At 45.1% G+C, this 26346-nt stretch overlaps 1 protein-coding gene across 1 annotated transcript in view; it reads left to right on the top strand.

Moving 5' to 3' along the window:
• The window catches only part of mpp2b (MAGUK p55 scaffold protein 2b), a 386468-nt gene that overhangs the window by 336855 nt on the left and 23267 nt on the right, over nucleotides 1-26346 (top strand). Inside the window, exons 6-8 of the mRNA XM_070864011.1 lie at nucleotides 16813-16944; nucleotides 24152-24260; nucleotides 25326-25394. Of these exons, the coding sequence (XP_070720112.1) occupies nucleotides 16813-16944; nucleotides 24152-24260; nucleotides 25326-25394 (310 nt within the window). The remainder of the gene's footprint in view (nucleotides 1-16812; nucleotides 16945-24151; nucleotides 24261-25325; nucleotides 25395-26346) is intronic.

Here is a 26346-nt window from a genome sequence, read left to right as displayed (position 1 = left end):
TCCTGACTGTATAAAACTGTGCCATCAAAGTTTACTCCCCAAAGCCTTTCCACCATCTACAAGGCAGAAATCAGGAGTATGGTGGAATACTCTCCACTTCATAAGTGCAGCTCCAACAACAAGAAGCTCAACACCATCTAGGACAAAGCAGCCCACTCGATTGGCATCTCATCCACCACGTTAAACATTCACTACCTTCAGCACCGGTGCACCGTGGCTGCAGTGTGCACCATCTACAAGATGCACTGCAGCAACTCGCCAAGGCTTCTTCGGCAGCACCTCCCAAACCTGCGACCTCTACCACCTAGAAGGACAAGGGCATCAGACGCATGGGAACACCATCACTTGCAAGTTCCCCTCAAAGTTACACACCATTCTGACATGGAAATAAATTACCGTTCTTTCATTGTCGCTGGGTCAAAGTCCTGGAACTCCCTCCCTAACAGCACTGTGGGAGTACCTTCCCCACATGGACTGCAATGGGTCAAGAAGGCAGCTCACCACCACCACTTTGAGGAGAATTAGGGTTGGGCAATAAATGCTGGCCTTGCCAGTGACACCCACATCACATGAACAATTTTTTTTTTAAATAGCAGCATGCAGTGCAAGTGTGAAGAGGTAAGGATGAATTTATACAAAAAGTTAGTTCGGTCACAGTTTGAGTTGTGGGACCATTGGACAGATTTTGTGCTCCTTATCGATGAAAGCAGATCAACTCCTACTACAGTTAAGTTGGAGCAAAGCAAAGTTCTATATTACTGGACTAAATCAATCTGGAATGCATATGAGGCACCTTTATAACAAACTTCATGAGGGTGACTTGGGGTGCGAGGAAACCTGCATGTGTGCCGTTGAGGTGTGGCATGAGGGTAGCTCACATGCAGCAACATTTCACCTACCTCTGTAAACACTCACTCCCTGATAACATTACATGCATCAGATGTGCATTTTTTGGTGTATTACAAATTCATGTTTTTCAGACCAAAATAAGGAAAATTTGGGCTCTGAACATGGAGCTGCCAAGTTAAAGGAGGGAAGCCTATGGAGAAAACCTTAACTACAAACACTCCCATTTGTATCATTTAAAAAAACACCAAGATATCTATTACTGTTAAATTATTAAGTTACAGCCCTAGCTGCACCAACAAATTTCAAAGTCTCTATCAGTGTGCACTCCTATGATTATACAGCTGCGCTTGCATGTAAAGCTGAGTATAATTCTGTTTTCATTAATTGAATGTATTCCCAAAATGGTTTGGGATTTGCATTCCTGGTAAAGTGTATAGAGACGCCATGTGCTTTACTTAATGATGTAAAATTCAAATGCTGTACTTCATATTGGGCCATTAATATCTAAAGGTTTATCCATGAGGATATTTCCACTACCAGCTTCTTCCAGCCTTAAAGGTTCAGGATGCTCACTTATGCCTCATCAGTAGTACGGTTCATGGTATTTAGGAGCATTTTGATGTGATCCTATCTTGTTTGGGTCTACCTAATGATCTCTTTCATGTTGGTGGTGAATGCTCTGGCAAGGTCAGACTCAGGTTGACACATGGGGTGTCCATACCAGAGGAGTTGGTAATGATTAATCAACCGGGACAGTGGTGTTTGATTCATCAGATGCCATCTAGTCTCAATCAAGATTTGTTCTGAGATTTAACTGTTAGTATTCGCAAAGCAATTTAGAATCAAAACCATCAATTTAGTTATTCTTTACTTTTGTACTACCGGATAAAGTCTTGCAGTTAATGGGGCCGAAATTCACAGTCCCCGAAGGGACGGCTACCGCGAGGTTTGGGCGGCCGATCGAAAAAAGTCGATTGGCTGCCGTGGTCGGGTGATTTTCCTTCCCCGAACCATATTCAGCTCGGGAGGGATTTGAGCGATGCTCACTTCTGCCGTAAATGGCGGGGTGAAGCCCGCTGTAAAGCTAAGTTTCCAGCATTGAGCTCAGCAGCGTGCGGGCCACTAGAAAGCGGCCAGGTCAGCTACAAAAAGGTAGGACTTCTTGAGGCAGTGCCCCCGCAAGGTATTTGTGTCGGTGCTCGAACGCGACACCGCTGGAGTTTTGCCGCGATCGGGGCCCTTTGGTAGGGAAATAGTTTATTAATTTTAGTGTTTTTATGTCAGATTCCATCATCCGCAGTATTTAGCTTTTCATATAATTTTATTAATTATTAGTGTTTTTATGTCAGATTCCATCATCTGTAGTATTTAGCTTTTCATATAGTTTTATTAATTGTTTTGGCTCCATTAAACCTGCTGAGTGCTGCTCAGAGGTTTGCACATACTTTTGTACAACTTTCAGGTCTGACTCTTTAGTGGAGGCCTGTGGGCTACAGAGACCTGCTTGGCAGGGTTCACCCTGAGGATGGGAGGAGTGTTGGGAGGGAGACACCTGGTACACCTGGTCAGAAGCCGGGCGGCACACAGGAGAAGGCGTCACCATCAGCACCGTGCAGACAGGCAGCAGGAAATGGAGGTAGCAGCCATGATTCGTTCATTCTGCGCCAGACCAGTGTGCCCACTGTCTTGACCGGCTCGAATCAGGATTGCGGTTGGCTGCTTGGGGACAAGGGATATCCCCTGTCCACTTGGCTGCTCACTCCACTGCGGAACCCCAGGACAGCGCCAGAGCATGCTTACAATGACGCTCATTGTGCCACCAGGTGTATCATCGAGCAGTGCATCGGCATCCTTAAGCAGGGATTCCGGTGCCTGGACCGCTCTGGTGGCACATTGCAGTACTCTCCTCAATGGGTCTCCATAATCGTTGTGGTCTGCTGCATGCTGCACAACCTGGCCATCATGAGAGGACAGCCGCTGGAGGGCGAGGCAGCAGTACCACCTGAGGAGGAGGAGGAGGAGGAGGAGGAGGAGGATCCCCGTCGCCCCAGAGCTAGGAGGCATCGACCCATTGCCACCTTGGAAGGGCCGGGTGCAGACTGGCCAGCACCCTCCTGGGAGGGTGCGTCCTCACATATATGGAGGTGCCTGACACCTCCCCTGCAATTCCCCCCCCCATGCATTATGTACTGGCAGCCTGCCAGGTCTACCCACGTCAGGAAACAGTATTTTTCTTCTCTCCTCCACACCGTCCATCAGTGTCTCCAACTCCATATCAGTGAACCTGTTGGCTTGCCTTGCACCTCTTACACCAGCCATCCTCCCAACTTCCTTCCCCCCTCAGGGCCTTGCGACAAATCCTGGTCTTTAAAAAGGCCAGGGAGCAGCTGGCTCATTAGAAAATCTTACCAGCATGCTGAATTTCTCAGTGGTGATAACACTCAAAATAAGACAGCCACACTGCTGAAAAATCCACTTTGAAAGGGTTCATTAGCGCTGGAACCCATTTGTTCACTTTTGGAGCTGAATATGGGGTGGCCCAACCACGAAAATATTTTGGTGCTAATGACCACAAAAAAGTGAAGGGAGCACCAGCTTTCCAACGGTACTGAATTTCGGGCCCAATGAGTATTGCAGTATTAAAGTATCAGAATTATAAATAAAGGAATGTGCTGATATGTCAATTTAGTCCAGATGGCGTTTGTTATTTTCAAGTTAATGTAAAAGTGAATTCAAGCCTAGATTTGAAGTCAGAGTTTGTGCTGCATCACTAATACAGAGCAGAGATCTGTGGTGGATAAACTTGCATGGAATTCCACAGAGATTGGAGTGCTATAGGGCAAGCACGTTTAATCGATTCCATTGGATGCATCACTGCAGCTTTATACCAGATTGTTGCACATGGAAATGTATCGGGTTCCACGGAGAAGCCTCAAAATATAATAAAGAAACTATAATGACTCAGTGGTGGAAAGATTATTGGAAAAAATAATGCGGGACAATATTAATCATTATTTAGAAAGTCATGGATTAATCAAGGACCGTCAGCATGGATTTGTAAGATTGTGTCTGTCTAATTTGATTTGAATTTTTTGAGGAGATGACAGAGGATTGATGAGGGTAGCACGTTTGATATCGTCTACATGGATTTTAGGAAGGCTTTTGATAAGGTCCCAGATGGTAGACATGTCAGAAAAATAAAATTCCATGGAATCCATGTGAAAGTGGTAAGTTGGATCCAAAATTGGTTCAGTGGCAGGAAGCAAAGGAAATGGTTGACGGGTATTTTTGTGACGGGAAGGCTGTTTCCAGTGAGGTTTCACAGCGTTCAGTACTAGGTCCATTGTTTTTTGTGGTATATATCAATGATTTAAACTTCAATGTAAGGGGCATGATTAAGACGTTTGCAGATGATACAAAAATTGGCCATGTGGTTGATCGTGTGGAAGAAAGCTGTAGACTGCAGGAAGATATCAATAGACTGATCAGGTGGGGGGAGGAAAGTGGCAAATGGAATTCAATCCTGAGAAGTGCAAGGTAAGGCATTTGGAGAGGTCTAATACTGCAAGGGAATACACAGTAAATGGTAGGCTACTGAGAAGTGTAGAGGAAGAGAGAGAGCTTGGAGTGCATGTCCACAGATCCCTGAAGAGAGCAGGACAGGTAGATAAGGTGGTTAAAAAGGCATACAGGATACTTTCCTTTATTAGCAGAGACAGAGGGCCCAAGTTTCGGGCCGCGCCTAGAACGCCGGTTTTTCGCGCCACAAAGTGCGCCTAAAAAAAACTCACCTATTCGCTGGCTCCCTGCAAGTCCTCTGGAGCTGGGCGCGGCGCAGCACGAGCTGTGTGGGGCAGAGCCAGGTCCCTGCGCTGAAAACAGTGCCGGGACCTCTGCACATGCGCGCTACAGTGGGCGCGCATGTGTAGTAGCTCCAGGCGCCCAAAACTGTGGGAGGGGCCCGAAGCACACAAACCCCTAGCCCTGGCCGAATGGCCTCACTGGGGCTGCGTGGATAAGGCTCACTTCCCACCCCACCCGACCCGACTTGACTCCCACTCCCCGGACCCGACCCCCGTTCTCCGCCCCGGCGACCCGACCTCCGCTCTCCTCTCCCCCCACCCCCCCCCACCCGGCGACCCGACCTCCGCTCTCCCCGACCCGACCTCCGCTCTCCCACGCCCTGGCGACCCGACCCCCGCTCTCCCCCGGCGACCCGACCTCCGCGACCCCCCCGACCTCCGCGACTCCCACCCCCCCCGGACCTGCACGACTCCCCCCCTCTGACCTCCGCGACTCCCACCTCCGCGACTCCCCCCGATCTCCGTGACTCCCCCCCCAACCTCCGCAACTCTCTCCCCCAACCCCGACCTCCTCGACTCTCTCCCCCCCGACCCCCTCCGGACCCGGGACCCGAGACCCGACCCCACCTACCTGTAAATCCAGCCCGAATTCTTGGGCCTGGCCGTTCAGCCACCTTCTCTCACTCCCTCCTCTCTCCTCTCCTTCCCTCCCTCTCCTCTCCTCCCTCCCTCCCTCTCCTCCCTCCCTCCCTCCCCTCTCCTTCCTCCCTCCCCTCTCCCTCCCCTCCCTCCCTCCCCTTCCCTCCCTCCCTCCCCTTCCCTCCCTCCTTCCCTCCTCTCTCCTTCCCTCCCTCCTCTCTCCTTCCCACCCTCCTCTCCTCCCTCCTTCCTCCTTCCTCTCCTCCCTCCCTCATCTCTCCTCTCTCCCTCCTCTCTCCTTCCCTCCTTCCCTCCCTCCTCTCTCCTTCCCTTCCTCCCTCCCTCCCTTCCTCCCTCCCCTCTCCCTCTCTCCCTCCTCTCTCCTCCCCTCCCTCCCTCCTCTCACCTCCCTCTCCCCTCCCTCCTCTCCCCTCCCTCCTCCCCCTCTCCCCTCACTCCTCTCCCCCTCTCCTCTCCCCTCCCTCCTCCCCCTCTCTCCTCTCCCCTCCCTCCTCCCCCTCTCCCTTCCCTCCCTCCTCCCGCTCTCCCCTCCCTCCTCCCTCTCCTCCCCCCTTCTCCCCCTCCCCTCTCCTCCTTTCCCCCTCCCCTCTCCCCCTCTACCTCCCCCTCCCCTCTCTCCCTCCTCTCCCTCCTCTCACCCCCCACCCCCCCTTCTCCCCCTCCCCCACCTCCCTCCCCTCTCTGTCAGAAACACAGACACTGACAGACAGAGAGTGAGAGACACACACACAGACAGACAGAGAGATAGAGACACTGACAGAGACACACTGGGGGGGCCGTCCCGGCACACTGTTGGAGGACTCCCGGTGCTGCAGTCGTTAAGTAGAAAATGTTTTATTTATTGATTTTTAAAATTTTTTTATTTTTTATTAATTTTTTTTGATTGATTTATTGGTTGATTTGTTGATGTATTTATCATTTATTATTGATGATGGCTCTTTATTTGTAAAACTGAAGTATTTAATGTTTGTAAACTTCTCTTTAAACCCCCCCCCCCCCTTTCCTACGCCTGATTTGTAACCTACGCCTGATTTTCTAAGTGTAGACAAGGTTTTTCTGAGGGTACAAAAATCTACACTTACTCCATTCTAAGTTAGTTTGGAGTATGTTTTCACTGCCTAAACTTTCAAAACGGGCGTAAGTGGCCGGACACACCCCCGTTTGGAAAAAAAAAATCTGTTCCAAAGTGGAACTGTTCTAACTGACTAGAACTGGAGCAAACTAAATGCCGAGAATTGCAATTTCTAAGATACTCCATTCTAAACCAGTTGCTCCAAAAAAACAGGAGCAACTCAGGCCGAACTTGGCCCCTATAAACCACTAGTTAGGCCACAGCTATAGAACTATGTGCAATTCTGGTCACCACATTACAGGAAAGAAGTGATTGCACTAAGAGAGGGTACAGAGCAGATTTATGAGGATATTGCCAAGACTGGATAATTTTACCTATGAGGAGAGATTAGGCTATTTTTTTTCTTTTGAACAGAGGTGGCTGAGGTGAGATTTAATTGAGGGGCCTAGATAGAGTGGATAGGAAGGACCTATTTCCCTTAGCAGAGAGGTTGATAACCACTGAGGGCATAGATTTAAAGTAATTGGTAGCAGGATTAGAGGGGGGTTGAGGAGAGGTTATTTCACCCATAGGGTGGTGGGGATCCGAAACTCACTGCTTGAAAAATTGATAGAGGCAGAAACCCTCATCATATTTTAAAAGTACTTGGATATGCACTTGAAGTGCCGTAACCTACAAGGTAATGGACCAGTAGCTGGAAAGTGGGATTAGGCTGGATAGCTCTTTTTTGGCCAGCACGGGCACAATGGGATGAATGGCCTCCTTCTGTGCCATAAATTTCTGTGATTCTATAATTGTAAAATTTACAACCAGGGAACAACTGCAGGTGTGTGTCAACCAACTCAAATGGAATTAATCCCCCGCGGGGTCAAGATTGTTAATGATGTGCTAGGGACCCAGTGCATAAAAATTGCAGACACCTGGGACAGTGGAGGTCTGTGAGATTGCATCTCTGGGACAGTGAGCAATATACACATATAAATGGAATTGAGATACAGATCAGCCATGATCTAATTGAATGGTAAAACAGGCTCAAAGGGTTGAATGTCCTACTCTTGTTTCTATGTTGCTGTGTTCCAGTGGAGGGCTTGTATCCCTGGGACAGTGACAAATACACCTTTTTCATATTGAATTCTAGCTTTTGGCAAGATCAAGCCTCCATTTGTCATTATCCAATGTTTATATTGTTCTGTGCTTCCACCTTCATGCAAGCATGTTGCAGACTATTTTAAGAACAAAAGAAATAAGAGCAGGAGTAGGCCATACAACTCCTCGAGCCTGCTCCGCATTTCAATAATAGGGTTGAACATCGATTTCAACTCCACTTTCCCGCCCGATCTCCATATCCCTTGATTCCCCACGACTCCAAAAATCTATCTATCTCCACCTTGGATATATTCAGAGACTCAGCATCCACAGCCCTCTTGTGCAGAGAAATCCAAAGATTCACAGCCCTCTGTGTGAAGAAATTCCTCCTCATCTCTGTCTTAAATGGCCTGCCTCTTTATCTTGAGACTATGCCCCCTAGTTCTAGACACTCTAGCCAGGGGAATGAACCTCTCAACATCTACCCTGTCAATCCCCTTCAGAATCTTATATATTTCAACGAGAATTCATAGAGGCACTGTGTGATTTGTGTCTTAATAGAGTTTTATCTCCACCTATTTGTCTCACACACCTGCCACATCCAATATGAAGAAATTGACCTGAGCAGGTAGGTCCCACATGGCAGAATACCCACATCATGGTGTTATTTTGCATCATGATACAAGCACAATTACTTCATTGAACCAGTTGAGTGCATTTAGGGGTCCAGAGCATGAGGTCCTTAATCTAGCAGCAGTTCAGGAGATCTATGAGAAAATGGGTGCACACGGTCAGCAGCTAAATGGAGACCTGTAAATTTGTATTTGTCAGTGCAGTCAACTGCACAAGACGTGTCGCCCGGAGTTGATAAAAGTCCCATTAAACAACTAACAGCATCAATGAATTACATCAATTTGTTTTCCCATTCATTCTTTAGCCATGTAAATCTCATATACTTGATTAATTAAACATTTTCAGGTTACTGCTATTTTTGGAAATGCTTTTGTACTAAAGTAAAGAAATTGAGCAGCTTTCAGCAGTCTTGAATCACAGATTCACAGATTGTACAAATTTTATTCCAATGCTGCCGCCTCTTTTTGCCTCTAACTTCGGGTTGGATTTTGCGGTCACTGGTGAATGAACGGCACCAGCCATTCATTGCACTTGCCTTTGGACTTTTTATGGACTTTTGCACTGGAAGTTCCTCTCAGCCAACCATCCAAAAAGCACAGCACCCTCTACAGAGCACCTGGGAACAGGGCAAGCAACTGTGCATCTCAACCAATAAGATTGAAGAATCGTAAATGAACCGAGCAGAGTCCAAGTAGAGCTTGATTTGACACTGAATTAAATATTCTAAGTGTGTTAAAATATTTAATTCAATGTCAAATCAGGTACAGAAAGCAAATAAAGAGAGGGAACGAACGATTGGATTAAGAGAGAGATAAAAGATAGAAAAAGCAAAAAAATGTATTTAAAATTTTTTTAAATCACCAACAATAATTAAAGGAATGAGACTCCTTAATTATTAAGTTAATTTTCAGTTCCAGAGGGGTTGTTTGGCAGGAATTAAGACTTACCACCTTGTTAAAAGGACACTTAAACTGAAATGGACAAGCCCCGACTTTTTCTGCCGAGTTTAGTGTGTATATATCCGATAAGTACGGCAATTTCATACTGTTCAATGTATTTCAATGGCGAGTCTTTCGGTGACATACTGTCATCATGTAGCTTCTGGAGGAGCAGGGCATCTCAGACTGCAACTTCCTGACCTACACATTTAACTGTGCAAGCGATGTCACTGAAAGTTGCTGTCCAATTTACACATTAATAACAGTGAGCGTTGTTCTCATCATTACTTCTCCTGCAAAATTCAGCCCATTATTAATGTGTGTTTTCCTTCATGTGCAATGACTCTGCCGTGATGTAATGTAATTTTTTCAGATCAAGATTTAATTATAAAAGGAGTCCATTATGATTTGTATTGCAGTAAATGACCACAGTATTTTCCATTGTACCTTGGTAATTATTTTCCATGGTCATATACTTCATGGGTGAGAGCATTAATTAATAGCTCATCACTACAGATTGTAAAAGAGCTTTTAATGTTAATTGTTCGATTAAGCGCTTCCAATAATAACTGCAAACTGGTGGGTAAATGCTGATTAGATATAAACCAATCATCACATCAAGCTTGTACTACACTATAGCAGCACCTGGTGCTGACTGTGAATAGGCTGTCATTTGCTGACAACATCGACAAGGGCTCATCTGAACAGCTTTAAACAAAATGACGGGAATATGAAAAATAGTTTTACCAGCAGGTCAGGCAAATTTCAATAGAGTTTATCCGAAATGGGTTTTCCTGTACAAGGTTATAATGCTGATTGCAGCATTGTAATAGGTATAAAGTTAAGGAGTTCCTCATGCCGATGTTTAGATGAGAGAACGAAAGAGAGGCGTCAGCTGAATGCATCTCTCCACACAGCATCTTGGCCTGTTGGCACCTGCATGGTAGCCATTAACTAGGAGTCTTGAGAAGAGCGGAGGCAGTGAGAGACATAATTATTATATTTAAATTACATTTGAAATTTTTCTCCCTGTTTAAGATATTCTGCCATCCTCAGTATGTTATATTGTGATCACAGTGCTCATTTTTGCATGGTGTATTTAAACTTTTATCTGTTGGCAAAATGGTAAGATGAAAAGCAGAGTGCGAGAGTATTTTTTGATTGTTGTGAGCACTTTAATTCCTTGGTTACTGAATAATGCTAGATATTGAGTAAATATACACACCTGGAGGTAGGGTTTCCGCTGGTAATATCAGCACAATCTGGGGTGGAATTGGCTGAATCAGCGAAAAGACTCGGGGAATTTTAAATGTATGTGAGTTACGACCAAAACCACCTGCGTTGTGCTCTCCGCAATCTTATACACTGGTTCAAGACTCATTTCACCTGGATCAGGACCCGTCCACAAAATTAGCTCCTCCCACCCCCAGGTCAAAATTGTGAAATTCTGCTGGTCCGGGAAGATTTTTCAAATTTTCTTAGGCGCATAGGCACTAGCAGGCACATTTTTAAAGTTTTTTCTTTTCAAAAATTATTTAATTTACTAAGAAACTGGCTTGTGTATACCAATGAAACTATTAAATAGTTCAGTAACGTTTTTTTAAGTCATTTTCAGTGATTTTAAATCAGGTTACTCACAGGTGGAGGACTGGACACTCTTATTACAAATGCTTATTTTGGCTGATAAACTCACTTTCAGCTGTATTAATAACACTGCACCAGGTTACCACTCTTGAATACCCCAAGGAATACTTTTTAATGAAAAGGTAAAAAAAGGAACAATTACGTTCTATTACGCTGGCCGATTGCACTAGTTCATGAAAGATTTTATATTTGTGACTATGGAAATAACTTTTAGCTGAAACTTGAAGCCTAACCCAACCAGCGCAATTTTAAGTGCATTTTGCGGAAACTCTACCCCTTGAAGTATATTAGCGAACATTGTTCTGAAGACATGTGGGAAGCAAGTTGGCTCAGCATGTGACTCAGCACCCACAGCAGTTTTTTATTTAAATGTACATATGTACTTATAGAAAGTGTGGTCATTTCGCTGTAATAAAATTCTATTGTAAAGCAAACTGGGTCATGTTTACTTGAGACTCTACAAGGAACGAGGTTTTTAAAAAAACCCTAGGCGGTTTCAGTATTTGAGAATATCTCTAACCACATGCTGATTTTATAAAGGGGAAGTACTGAGATGCTGACAAGTGGGGAATGGTAGACTGTGACTGAATTATAAACAACCGCTTGGGCTAATCCACCCGTGGGCAATTCTGCTGCTGTGTTGTTTCCCACATTACAACTGACTACACTCCAAAAGTACTTCATTGGCTGTGAAGCGCTTTGTGACGTCCTGTGGTCATATAAATCCAAGTCTTTCTTTCTTTCATTGTATTGTGTGAGTGCACGTAAGGTGTTTTTTGCTAAAATTAATGCATATGGCCGCAATAGAGTTACAATACTGGTGGCTGGTTAGTGATTTGTATTGAACAACGGTGATCTGGAAAGATCACTACCACACAAAGGCCCCGATATTGGTGACCTTACCGCCCACTGCCGCCGATTTTTGCTGCCAGTCTCCCTCTATGCCAGTTTCCACTCGGGCTGCAGCAGCCGGGAGGAGAGTACCGCTGGGAACCGCCAGCTGATGGCTGCTGGTGGCCAAGTAACGCAAGTGTCCTCCCGCCCGCCGAGCTGCCAGATTGATGCGGGCGGGAGTCGACGTCAGCAGGGGGAAGGACCGCTGCATGGTGGCTGGTCTAACCCCGACGGTAAGTACGAAGAATGGGGAAAAAAGGTTAATGAACATCAGCGTCTTACCTGGATGGGGTCCCTTCAAGGTGTTCCGGTGGGTTTTTTTGTTAATGGTTTTTATTTTCAGCTCCTCCACCCTCCCTGGGCTCGACTCCATCCTCGGCGGCACTTTGGCGGCAAGCGTATTTGCCGTCGAGATTGAGAGCACATGCTCGCTGCTGCCCAGATTGACGGCGTAGACTGTTATTTTTGCCACCAGGTGGTACTGCCACCTCTTTTAGAGGAATCTTCCTGGCAAAGTACTGCCCAGTCTCTCGGCAGTCCTTTAGGCGACACTTGGGCGGGCCTTGACTTCAACCAAGTTCAGGCCCAAAGAAAATAACTACTAATTAAAACAGTACAATGATCTCTATGTAAAATTCAAAAATAAATATTTAAACGCATTTCTCTAGAACAGCATTGATCATACATGTAGATTTACAAGATTTAATGACTCCCTCCGGCCTATCACTGAACTCGCATCTTCCTCTAGTTTTCTCGCCATCTACTCTCCTGCCTTCTCTGAGTTCAGCTTGTCCAAGAGATCCAACTCCAGCTCCCTCGACCCTATTCCCACTAAACACCTGACCATCCAACTTCCTTTCTTGACCTCCATGTTAGCTGATCCTCTTAACCGTTCTTTCACCTTGGGTACTATCTGCACCCCTTCAATTTTGGGACGACCGAAGCCATTGCCTTCAGTCCCCGTACCAAGTTCTGCTCACCCAACACCCCTGTGCTCACTGACCACCTTCATTTAGTACCTATTTAAGCAACACCAGGGGCTAGAAATGCTCCAACCTTGCGCCCGGTTTTTCGTCGATATTTCGCCGTTGTGGGTGAAAAACTGCAAACCGGGAAATTCGCCCTGTAGTCTTGAGCTGGCAGCTTTTAAATACCGCTGGGGAACGGACCGTGCAAGACTCGAAAAAGCGCTTTCGCCAGATATTTGGCTTGCCTGTAGATAGGACGAAAAAAAACACCCGGGAAAAACCTGCGTTGCAGCCCTTGAAACAACAGTAGGTATGAAGACCTGCAAAAAAGGTAAGTTAAAGGGCTCAATTTTCCCCAGTTAGCTGCGCCGTTTTTTTTGGCCTAAATTAAAATATCCAAGTTTCCCCAAAGTTTGTGCGCCAGTTAGTTATGATTTTTTTAGATAAATTTTTTTTTTTGCGTCATGGGGGCGTAACCTGATGTCTGCGCCAGTTTTTTACATTTATGCAAGTTTGGCCAACTTACATTTGTCCGAGGACGGTGTATGTGACCACTCCCAAAAAACCTTCTGTGTACTTAAGAAAAACCAGCGCACATTAAAAAATTGGCGCAGATAGACGCCATTGTTTTTATGCAAAGTTTTGAAGGGAGTCAAGAACACATTAAATATGCATCATGAAGCTTCATTTTTTCAAACTTATAACACAGAAAATGGACGTCAAATGCAATTCTTTAATTTTAGATTTTTTTCAAAGTGCCATCCCACCACCGAACAGCTCCAAACCGGGCTCGAGGGTCAGAGCGTCGGCTGTCACAATCGGTCCCTCACCCGGACACGGGCTCAGGGCTCGGCTTCAAAAGAAGCCCGGGGGTGGGGGGTGTGTGGGGTTGTGGAAGCTGAACTGAAGGGATGAGAACCCTTACACTATGTAGCAGCATCAAAAGAAGCCTGGGGGTGGAGGGGGTGGGTGCTTGCCGAGCCCCTGTGTCTGCCGGCCGACCCTCGAGCCCGGCGAGGAGACATTCGGTCGATGGTGGAGTGGTACTTTAAAAGATATCTAAAATTAAAGAATTGCATTCGACTTTGTTGCCCCAAATGTCCTCATTTGAATGCCTAACTTCCCGTTCCAAGCAAGTCTATTGCGCATGTGCAGACCTGGGTGTAGTCCATACTAGGGCGTCAACTTTGGGGAGAGAGAGAACCAAGAAGATTGTCCTGCTGTTTTGAGCTTCCTGCAAAGGTACAATTTAATCATGGGGGCAATACTGACAATGCCATACCTCGTGCAAGCCTTCTGCATGACGGTGCTGTGAAGGAAACAATTGATTCAGCGTCATCGCATGAAGATCCTCCGAGCATGTAGGTTGATGGGCAGGAGGTCTTACACACATTGGGTATATCGAGACAGGCGTTCATACCGGCACTTGAGTGATGCAGACTGGGTGAAAAGGCAGCATTTCTGCAAAGAAGTTGTAACTGAGATCTGTGAGTTAGTAAAAGCAGACCTGCAACCTAGAAGCGTCAGGAGGACTGCTTTGTCAGTTGAAGTGAAGGTTACAGCTGCACTATACATCTGGATCATTCCAGGCCGCAACTGGGGATGTGTATGCCATTTCTCAACATGCAACACATATCTGCATTTGGCAGGTGACTGTTGCACTATCTGCCTGGAGGATCACCCAGGCAATGTGTGAAAGGGCTGTGGGCTTCTCCAGGACTGCTGGCTTCCCAAAGGTACAGGACTGCATTGATTGTAACCACATCGCCTTGCAAGCACATTTGGAGCATTCCGAGATATATAGGAACAGAAAAGGCTTCCACTCCATTAATGTGCAGCTCATGTGTGACGACATGCATCGCATCATGTCAGTTGATGCAAGATACCCTGGGGACACCTATGATGCATTCATCCTATGCGAGAGCGCTATATCTGCCATGTTTCAGCAGAGCTGGCTGCTGGAAGACAAAGGGTATAGTCTCGCCACCTGGCTCATGATGCCCCTATGCGTAACCCAGACAGAAGCATCATAGAGAGGACCATTGGCATCTTGAAACAGCGTTTCCGATGCCTGGATCATTCCAGAGGCTACTTGCAATACTCCCTTGAGATTGTTGGTCAGTTCACTGTTGTGTGCTGCATGCTGCATAACTTAGCCATCATGAGGCAGCAGCAACTGATAGTAAAAGACCCACCTGAGGTGAGAGTGGCTGATGATGAGGAGGAGGATGCAGATGAGGAGGAGGAGGAGGAGGAAGAGGAAGCCATGCAACTACCTGAACCTGGAGTACGACGGCAGAGGAGGGCGGACCATCATGCCCCTTTAATGATTGCTTGAGCCTTGTGCCAGCAGCTCATCCATGAACGCTTTGCTGTCTGAAGGCTCAGCGGCAACTATTCCAAATGGACCATGTTTACTGTTTGGACCTGTTCCGTAATGTTGTGTTGTATTAATGGAACAAATTCTGGAAATGATTCAGTTATAATTTAAAATATATTTTATTCAAAAGTTTAACAAACACTTGTTTGTACTTAACTTTAATAAAAATATTCTTGTACCAAACTTTAAAGTGTTCAGTTAAGATCACTTACAAACTTTAAGATCACTTACAAACTTTTAAACTTGTAAATTTACATAACTTACAAAAAAACTTTTAAATTGAGAACAGTTACAACAATAATAACAACGGGAAATGCAATGTCTCCTCTTCCCACCCCGCACTGGTGCCTCTTGAGTCCCACCAAGGATTTTTCTTTGACCCCCCTCCTATTTCTCATCTACAGATTGCTCTTCGGCGACATCATCTGAAAACATAATATCAGAATCCACATGTGCGCTGATGACACCCAACTCTACCTCACACCCTTGTCATAATGCATGTCCAAAATGCAGAATTGGATGAGCATAAATTTCCTCCAATTAGCTTGATGCCAATCGCCAGAAATTGCGGTCGGAAGTTTCCTGCGGGCGGACGTCTCCAACCAAAATTTTTTTTACGGAAGTACCTGGTGGTCCTGGACATTTTGACAGTTAGCAAATGTCGGTTCTTGGCGCATGCGCATCGGCACGTCGAGAACCAGCACTTGTGGGGTTTCTTCCGGCGGGTGTGCATATCATGATGAAAGACTAGAAGCTCTGCAGGAGCAACAGGACTTGGGTGTCCATGTGCATAGATCATTAAAAGCTAGTGCACAAAAAGTAATCAAGAAGGTGAATAGAATGCTGGCTGATCTCAAAAGGGCCTGGAATATAAAAGTGAGGAAGTAATGCTTCAATCGCAAGGCCCTGGTCAGATCCCATCCGGAGTATTGTGTTCAGTCCCGGCCGCTGCACCTCAAAAAGCATATATTGACCTTGGAGGGAGAACAACACACATTCACCCAGAGAGGCCGCAATTTAAAAACTATTATCTTCGGCACTGGCCATCGAATCCATTCAGCCCCCCCCCCAGGCCACTGTTTCAGACTGAACCAGATTGTTCACAACATTGGTGTCCTGTTTGAACCTGAGCTGCCAACCCCATTTCCTCCCCGGTTACTTCAACCTCCATAATATCGCCAACTCTGCCCCAGTCTCAGCCGATCAAATGCTGAAACCATCACCCATGCTTTTGTTACCTCCAGACTCTGCTATTCCAATGCTCTCCTGGCCGGCCTCCTATCTTCCATCCTCCATAGACTTAAACTGATCCAAAACTCTGCTGCCCGTATTCTAACTCGCACCAAGTCCCGTTCACCCATGAACCCTAGGCTTGTGATTTACATTGGCGCCTGGTCCAGCAACACCTCGATTTTTAAAATTCTCATCCTTATGTTCAGATCCCTCCATGGCCTCGCTCCTCCCTATCTCTTCAACTTTCTCCAGCCCTACCACCTTCTGCATTCCTCCTAGTCTGACCTCTTGTGCATTTGTGATTTCCTTCATCCAACCATTGGTGGCCGTGCCTTTATTTATCCAGGCCCGAAGCACTGGAATTCCCGCCCTACACTACTCTGCCTCTCCACTTCCCTCTCTAAGACGCTCCTTAAAACCTATCTTTTTGACCAAGCTTTTAGTCACCTGTCCTAATATTTCATTATGTGGCTCGATGTTAAATTTTGTCGGATTAGCGCTTCTGTGAAGCACCTTGGGATGTTTTACTACGTTAAAGATGCTATATAAATGAAAGTTCTTGTTCTGGTAATGCCACAAATTTGATCACACTTGTTTGTGAGTATGTTATTGGAGCAGAAATAATTAGTGTCTTTTTTTAAAAATCTTTCAGGTTTTTGTGAAGTGCCATTTTGAGTATGAACCTGTCAATGACAACCTGATCCCCTGCAAAGAAGCTGGCTTGAAGTTTACCTGTGGCGATATATTACAGATTGTGAATCAGGAAGACCTCAACTGGTGGCAGGTAAGCACAGTCATTGTGTTCACTACTCTGCTGTATTACTGGCAAAAACTATTCCGCATGGATGGAGTTTCTCTAGAACAGCTTTGTTGCTGCATGTAGATTTACATGCTTATATTTAGAGCCATCTCATGTTCCGAATTAAAGTCATTGTTATGATGTCTCTCTTCTGCTTTAAACTAAGACAAGAGTGGTTGGACAATTCAGGATTGTTGACATTAATCCTTAATGTATTACAGCAGGAGGATTGAAACCAAATTCTGTTTGACACCCTTTGCACACATCTAGCAACAAAACACCAGCCTACCAGCATTCAAATGGAGCAACATGACGGCTTGTCATTATAAGCAATAGCAAGCCAATAGCTTGCAGTGAACTTCCCTCAGCAAGTCCAGTACTTTTGCTGCAAAATTGAGTAAGAACATAAGAATTAGGAGCAGGAATAGGCCATACGGCCCCTCGAGCCTGCTCCACCATTCGATAAGATCATGGCTGACCTTCGACCTCAACTCCACTTTCGCGTTCGATGTCCATAATTCCCCTAAAGTCCAAAAATCAGTGATCTCGGTCTTGAACAAACTCAACAATTCAGCATCCACAGCCCTTTGAGGTAGAGAATTCCAAAGATTCGCAACCCTCAGTGAAGAAATTCCTCCTCATCTTAGTCTTAAATGGCTGACCCCTTATCCTGAAACTATCTCCCATAGTTCTAGACTCTCCAGCCAGGGGAAACAACCTCTTAGCATCTACCCTGTCAATCCCCCTCAACATTATAAGCTGCTTCTTTTCATTTAATACTATCCTTAGCCTCTTTCGTTAGCCATGGATGGATCACTTTTCCTGTGGGGGTTTTTATTTCTCAATGGAATGCATATTTGTTGAGAATTTAGGAGTATTTCTTTAAATATTTGCCACAGCTTATCTACTGTCATACCTTTTAATCTAATTTACCAATCTACCTTAGCTAACTTGCCCCTCATACCTATGTAATTGGCTTTATTTAACTTTAAAACATTTGTTTCTGACTTAAGTATTTCACTCTCAAACCCAGAGGATCTTTTGCTGTGAGATTACTAATTAATCCTGCATATTACACAATATAAGATTTAAAATAGCCTGTTCTCTGGTTGGTTCCACAACATTTTGTTCTAGGAAATTGTCTCGAATGCATTCCATGAACTCTTCCTCCAGACTACCTTTTCCAATTTGATTTGCCCAGTTTATAAAGTCCCCCGTGATTATTGCATTACCTTTGTAACATGCTCCTATTATTTGTTGAGTAATACTTTGTCCAATGATATAGCTACTGTAGGGGACCTATAAATTACTCCCACCAGTATTTTCTGCCCCTTGTTTTATCTTATCTCCACCCATACTGATTCTACTTCCTGATCTTCCGAGCCAAGATCCTTTTTCACTACTGTCCTTATGTCATCCTTTATTTTCAAGGCTACCCCTCCCCCCTTTTTCCATGCTTTGTGCATTCATAACAAGGGGCTTTAATTTTAATTTTTTACCATTATTCCCTGCTTTCATCTAATTTACTGATGCACTATTACCGTTAAACTCTCTGCCTCGTCCTGTCACACTCTGATTACCTTTACCTAAATCGCTACACTGCTCCATTGCCTTGACATTTCTCTTTAGATTTCTAAATTACCCCTCACCTGACCCCTCCCCTCTCTTTTTAGTTTAATACCCTATCTACAGCCCCAGTTATTCATTCGCCAGGATACTAGTCCCAGCCCAGTTTAAGTGGAGCTCCTCCCAACTGAGCAGCTCCTTCTCCCGTCCAATGCTTTTGCCATAAATTTTAATTTTTCCAAATAATATGTCAAGATTCTCTTTGCATAAATATTTATACAGATATGTGCCATCACACTGGCAGCAATGAGTAGTGCATGCCCAGAAAGCCGGCATTCTACCTATCTACGAAGCACTTGACGTTTTTTTTCCAGTAAGCGTTATATAAATGCAAATTGTTGTCTGCAATGTGCCCCACTACCTAATGAACCATCGAGGCACTAATGAAAAAGGGCTTTAGTAGATGTTGCAATTGATTTACTCCCAGTCTGGAGTATTAGTACACGAGGTTGGGGAAATAGCTTTGTACTTAACACAGAATAAAACCAGGGATTATGGGCTCAAAATTGGCCCACCCCTTTTTTCGGCACACTCACCAGAGATGCGCCGACTTTGTGGGCTGAAAACGGCGCCGGAAAACTCTCCCCCGATTCCAGCTGCTGTGTTGCCTCTCCTGGGGCTTGGCGCGGCATGGCCAGTCAATTGGGGGGCGGAGCTAGGGCCCTGCACCAGAAACTGTGTCGACAGCTCTCCACATCCACGTTGGAATGTGCGCGCATGCGCAGTAGCTCCTGCCCCCAGCCTCTGTGTGCATGCTGCAGCATGGGACCCGATGCGTCCCACCCCTATCCCGGGCCGAGAGGCTGGCCTGCTGCCTTCCCAGGCATGAAGGCCACAACAAGCAGGTTAGTGCGGGGCCCAAACCGAGGCGGCGGGGATGGGGAATGGGGGGGGGTGGGGGGTAGTTTTGATCCGGAGGAGGGGATTTTGATCCCGGTGGAGGGGGGAGGAATTCCGATCCCAGGAGGGGGGGTTCGATCACCGACCCCATGGGGGTAGGGGGTTCCGATCCTGTGGGCGGCCTGATCCCCGACCTCTAGGGAAGATCCAATCCCCAGATGTGTCCGATCTCTGACCCCAGATGCTGTTCTGATCCTGGAGGGTCTGATCCCCGACCCCGGGAGGTAAGGTTGTTTGTAAGGGGCAGGCTGACGCTGGGGGAACATAAGAATTACGAGCAGGAGATACTTCTATTTTTTATTTGGATATTTTGAAAAAATTATGTAAATATGTTTTGTCTCTTTACTTCCTTTATTTTTGTAGTTTAAGCTTCCATGAATGCTTCTGTTGTATAGTAAATTAACTTTGCGAAGTTTGTCATATGACATCCTGTATAGCTGTTTGATTCTATTCACATTCTTCAGTCAAGTCATTAAGTTCTGCTGGCCTCTGATGTACCTACCTGCGCTGATTTCTTAATTCTCTGCAAGGGTTTTCTGTGCGGCCACAAGTGGCCACGTATGCTGGCCTAAGTTAGTTTGGAGTAACTATTAACTGTCCAAAGTGGCCTAAATGTCCAAAACGGGTGTAAGTGGCTGGTAACGCCCCTTTTGAAAAAAACTAAACTAAATTTTAAAAATCCTAACTAACTCACTTACACTGACGCAAATTGAATGTGCAAAATGGAGATTTTTAAGATACTCTAGAAAAATCAAGTTGCTCCAAAAAAAACGGAGCAATCCCTGGGCAATTTTGAGCCCAGAAACTAGGGTTAGCATCAAGCAATTGAGGAATAGAGAAGAAAAAGTCCATAGTTTCATTCAGAGTCAAGTTTCAACATCATGCACTTTATGAGATACTTTATGAAAATAATATAAAAAATTAGGAAGATTTTGTTATTCTCATGGCCTCAGGGCATCCTAAAGTGCATCACAGCCACTGAAATACTTTTGAACTGTAATAACATAGGGGAAACAACAGCCAATTTGCACACAGCAAGGGCCCACAAAGCACAATTTTAGTGATGTTTGAATATCAATGTTGGTCAGGATACTGGGAGAAATTCCTGTTCTTTCAATAGTGCCATGGGATTTGTTATCCACATCTGCAAGGGTTCACAGACCTCAGTTTAATGTCTCATCTAAAAGACAGCACCTCTTACAGTGTAGCTCTCCTTCAGTCAGCCTACATTATGTGCTCGAGAGTCTGGAATTGGATGACTTTATGACCTTCTGACTCGACCAACTCAGCCAAGCCTGACTCTCATAATTTAGGACAAGAAGTGAGTGGGATGAATTAATGGTACTAAGTAATATATATTAGCAAACTCTCTATTTTTGTATTGTGCAGTATAATGCACATCTCTCTCACACCTTGGAAAATGTAGTTTGAAAGACACATGACCCTCCTGTTGCCTGAATGGTCCAATGTACTGATCATCAATGTTGTTAATTAAAGCTATTACTTGGTGGTCCCACCAACGAAGACATCTGTCAATTGGCCTGGCCGAGCCTTGTGGAGAGGACAGGGGTGGTCCCGATGAGCTATCTGTGGTGTAGCATGGGCATGGAAATTGGAATCCAATGTAATCTGTTGCTTTGAGCATCTATGGAAATAGAAGAGTATGGGAAAAGCTCCCAACAAAAATCATAAACCCAACAAAGATTTTAATGTTATAAATCCTACATTCAATGACATTCTTGGTGATATACAGTGCATGATGCTGTTTGGTTTTTACTAGTTGGCTAATGGGTAGTAATTGATAAATGAGACAAATGCATTGGAGCCATTAATGCATAAATCTCACCATGAACAGAGATTGTCAGATGAGAAGTAATGACTCTGTAGGGACCTGTCAATACTGAATCACAGGCATTTGATTTATTTAAACATCAAACGACTCATTAGGGATCTTCTGACAGTGGCGAGGCATCAGCAAAAGTTAGCATTTTGCAAGATTAAAAATGTTATCATGCGAAGCTATGAAATATGAAGAGCAATGAAAAATGATCATTCAGCTCACTCCATTATAATTCAGATTTCCAGATGGAACTTGCCAATATCATCAATTCCATTTATCCGAGACATTCCCATTAAATTAATTGAAGTTATTTTCAGTTTAACTAAAATCCAGACAATTTTCCTTATCCCAGTCTAGACCAAAATCTCTCTGTCTGGCTATTCACTTCTGAGTCAACAAATTTGTGTTTTTTGCGAATGGTTTCCCCATTTACAGTCTGACCATTTATTTTGTATTTGAACAAACCTCAATGAAAATACTTCATCATCGCATGACGTCCATTTTTGGTGTTTGTCCCCCTCTTTCGCCTCTGATCATGTACAAAATTGTTTCCTTTTATCTTCATTTTATCTATCCCCTTCCTCGTTTTAATTTCTTGTATCATGTTTCCTTGCAATAATGGCCCAAAATTGCTGTGTCAGACCAAGCAAGGGTGCCTGCTGTTAGACTGCAGGGCATCTCGGAATTGTGTGAACAGGAAAAGCAACTGTGTATCTCCTTAACCAATTAGATTGAAGGATTGTGAAATGACCAGTGCAAGATTTGATAGAGTGAATTCAGTGTTAAATCAGGTACAGAAACGATTTGTGGTAAGTGCGTCATCACAGTCCCACCCATGACGGCAAAATTCCACCGTGAAAATCCTCCTCCCGCCCGGCGGTGCCAAAACAAGCTTTTTTGCGGCGGTGCAGCAAGGCTGAGGCCTTCTGCAATGGCGGTGTGGCTCCCCTTAAAGGAGAGGACCTACTGCCGCTGCCGCCATGTTTTTTTTGTTGTCCGACCGCCATGTCGTCCGACAATTATGCCCCTGGGTTCGGCCAGACTGCCAACAGGCAACCTGGCACCTTCCCTTGGGTGCCAGGCCACAGGCCCGACCGAAACCCTCCCTGGTGGCCCAGTGGGCCGAAGTTTAAACAACAAAGAGGGGAATTTCACTCAAGAGGCCGCCTCAACCACTGCGGCAGTAAAAACGTTAGAAACAGGGTGCATGAGCCTCGTGTCGGTTGGGGTTAATTTCGGGGCCAAAATGTCTTACTGCAATTACATAGGGCCCTGGTGAGAGCATATCTCGATTATTGTGTACAGTTTTGGTCTCCTTATCTAAAGAAAGATATACTTGCCGTAAAGGAAGTGCAACGAAGGTTCACCAAACTGATTCCTGGGATGGGGGGATTGTCCTATGAGGAGAGATTGAGTAGACTAGGCCTATACTCTAGAGTTTAGAAGAATGAGAGGTGATCTCATTGAAACATACAAAATTCTTAAGGGCGTGACAGGGTAGATGCAAGGAGGATGTTTTCCCTGGCTGAGAAGTCTAAAACCAGGAGTCACAGTCTCAGAACAAGGGATTGGCCATTTAGGACTGAGATGAGGAGAAATTTCTTCACTCAGAGGGTGGTGAATCTTTGGAATTCTCTACCCCAGAGGACTGTGAATGCTCAGTCATGAGTATATTCAAGATAGAGATCACTAGATTTTTGGACGTTAAGGGAGTCAAGGGATTTGGGGATGGTACAGGAAAGTCGAGTTGAGGTAGAAGATAAGCCATGATCTTATTGAATGGTGGAGCAGGCTCGATGGGCCGAATGGCCTCCTCCTGCCACTATTTCTTAAGTTCTTACTGAGCTCCCAGAACACTGACAGTCATCATGATGCGCCGATGGTCAGCATGTGTAGCTGACCAGTCATAATACATATAACAACAACAAAAACTTGCATTTATATAGCGTCTTTAATGTAGCGAAACATCCGGAGACACTTCACAGGAGTATTATGTGATAAAAATTTGACACTGAGCTGCATAAGTAGAAATTAGCACAGGTGACCAAAAGCTTGGTCAAAGAGGTATGTTTTAGGAGCGTCTTGAAGGAGGAAAGAGAAGTAGAGAGATTTAGGCAGGTAGTTCCAGAGCTTGGGGCCTAGGCAACAGGAGCCACGGCCACCAATGGTTGAGTGATTATAATCAGGGATGCTCAGGAGGGCAGAATTAGAGGAGCGCAGACATCTTGGAGAGGGTGGGGGGTGGGGGCGGGGGAGATTACAGAGATAGGAGCAGAGTTTTGCCCTGAGCGGTATTCAGGTAGCTGGTCACCTGATAATACTGGCAGAAGGTCTAGTCCATTTGAAGGGCTTGGTCTCACTAACATATGGCCAGCGGGGTTGCTGGATTAAAGTGCAGTCTGGTGGCTCAGGGTGACCGGAAAAAAATAGTTCCTGAGAGAGACATCCATCTCAGGAGGAGAGCAGGTGGTGGTGGCAATGGCCCTGGTTGTTTTTTTTGAAGCATCGAAGAGCACAGGGGGCAGGCTCCACTCAGTTGTCTCCTAAAATGGACTCTGATCCTATGTACGTCGTGGGACCTTTAATTGCATATTAAAAGGACTTGGCTGTTGGAAATATAGCATTGTCCACACAGTCAGTGGGAATGGGGCGCAAAGTCTTGCCCCACTATTTTGAGGGCACCACAGCCCAATTTTCACAGGACAGTAAAGCCTTAACGTCTCCCCCTCATCGATACTGCTATAAAAAGTTAAAATTCGAGGCAATGATTGCAATTCGAGCCCTTGCTATGGTTTTGGTCAACCTTTCTGCTCTGTTGTCTTCTAGGCCTGTCATGTGAGGGAGGGAGGGAGTGCGGGTCTTATCCCGAGTCAGCTGTTGGAGGAAAAGAGGAAAGCTTTTGTAAAACGCGACTGGGATTTCTCTACTTCTTCTGGTAAGTGCCATGTGATATATACGTTGCTGTGTTCCCAATCCCCTTCGCAAAGCAGATTCCAACATTCTTGGCTAATAGAAGTAAATTACTTAAGAATAATAATGCACAACTACTTTTGTCGGAACGTAGGAAGTGCTAGATGAAAAAAGCTCAAGATCCATCTAGTTTGCCTTCTACCATCCTGGTACTCACATGATACAAGTAACAGGAGTGCGGGTGGCAAGACTGGCACAAAAATACTGCCAAGATAGGTAAAAATGTTTTTAAAAACCTCTAGGAACAATTTACTACCTGCGGGAGTGAGATTCTAGTTTTATTGTTGCCTTTCTGGGCCCTAAAGGTTGAGCGGCATGTCAGAACCACAAATCATGTCATTAACCAGGTCCTTACAACATTAATTACCAGCCCTCAATAGCTGTGGTGTGATTAACATTAGCGGCTTAAATCCAGCAATTTATTTCAATGGAGGGACTCACAGCGAAGTTGCAATTTTTGGGCGTTTTGGCGAGTCTAACGATGGAGTGGTGCAAATCGCCTAGCAATTTGTGGAGAATCAGAACTCCGGGCATTTAACACAGAATGATTTCTAAAAAGATCGACCATTGTCCAGCACAGAAGAATGTGAGAAATACTAAATGAGCCCCTACCAATGTGTACCGCACAACAGAGAATGTACTGGTTGGAGAGGCCCTCTGAGATGAGACTCCACGCCAGTCTTCAGGCCAGCATTACATTAATAAATGCTGCTAAATGATAATCAAACAGATGAAAGTCACAAATTGCTGGATTTTTTACGAGCTAATAATGGCAGGCACCGGGAACTCGTTATTATTTTTCCAGCAATTTCTGGGCCAATAACATATTCAGATGGAATCTTCTGTCTAGTATTTTAACAAAGGAATTAAATTAGAGACAGAGCAATTTAATTTGACCATGTAATGCACTTGCTGACATTATCACACAGGGCAGTTTAAACCCTTTGGTGTTCTATGCAGATTTTAATTTTTTTTAAGCAATCTGTGTCCTTTACAACCGTAAATGTAGAGTATTTAATTTTATTGACAGGAGCACTATGTGGGAGTATGGGTGGAAAAAGGAAGAAGAAGATGATGTATCTGACCACTAAAAATGCAGGTAATTATCAACAAAGTTGTCGAGTTGTTCACGCATTTTCTCTGATGAGAGTTACACACACACAAACCCCACACACACACACACACACACACACATACACACACCCCGCACACACACGTGTTGAAAGGAAGAAAGATTACATTTATATAGCACCTTTCACAACCTCTGGACATCCCAAAGTGCTTTACAACAAATGTACTTTTTGAAGTGTAGTCACAGTTGTAATGTAGGAAACGTGGTAGCCAATTGGTCCCACAAACAGCAATGGCCAGATAATCTGTCTTAGTGAAGTTGGTTGAGGGATAAATATTGGCCAGGACACTGAGGAGAACTCCCCTTCTTTTCTTCTAAAAGTGGTGACATGTGATCTTTTATGTCCACCCGAGAGGGCAGATGGGACCGCGGTTTAATGTCTTATCTGAAAGACGGTCCCTCCGACCTCTCAATACTGCACTGGAGTGTCAGTCTGGATTATGTGCTCAAGTCCTAGATAAGTTAGAGATACAGTGATATATTCTATGCAAATTTGATCATTGTGCTGGCTATTTTCCAAACACTTTTGCCCCCCCCTTTATTTCTGTTTTCAAGTTTTCCTCGCCATTGTCGCCGCTTTCTTTTTTGCTGCGCAAAATGTCGACTCTTTGCGAGGGTATAGTCCCATGAGTGCTGAGTATCCTCTAGCATTTCCCCCAAGTATTGGCAGGCTGTTTGATTATGGGCAGCATTACAGTGGTGCCTGATCCTGTCCACCCACATGAACTTGGAGCAAGGCTCGCTGCAGGAGTGGTCAAGAGCAAGAACAATGGGGGATGGCTGCGTGATATTCCCCACTCTAACCTGAGGGCATTGAGGCTGATGGTAGTGCTGCCAGCTGCCTTGCCAGTTGGCATTAGCTAATTCAGTATGGATCAGGGAAGGAGCCCCCGATCTTCCTGTCTGTACCACTCAGCTA

The sequence above is a fragment of the Pristiophorus japonicus genome, chromosome 21 (assembly GCF_044704955.1).
Source record: "Pristiophorus japonicus isolate sPriJap1 chromosome 21, sPriJap1.hap1, whole genome shotgun sequence".
Classification (NCBI taxonomy): Eukaryota; Metazoa; Chordata; class Chondrichthyes; family Pristiophoridae; genus Pristiophorus; species Pristiophorus japonicus.
The sequence above is the reverse complement of the archived record's forward strand: the minus strand, read 5'-3'. Positions and strand labels throughout refer to the sequence as shown.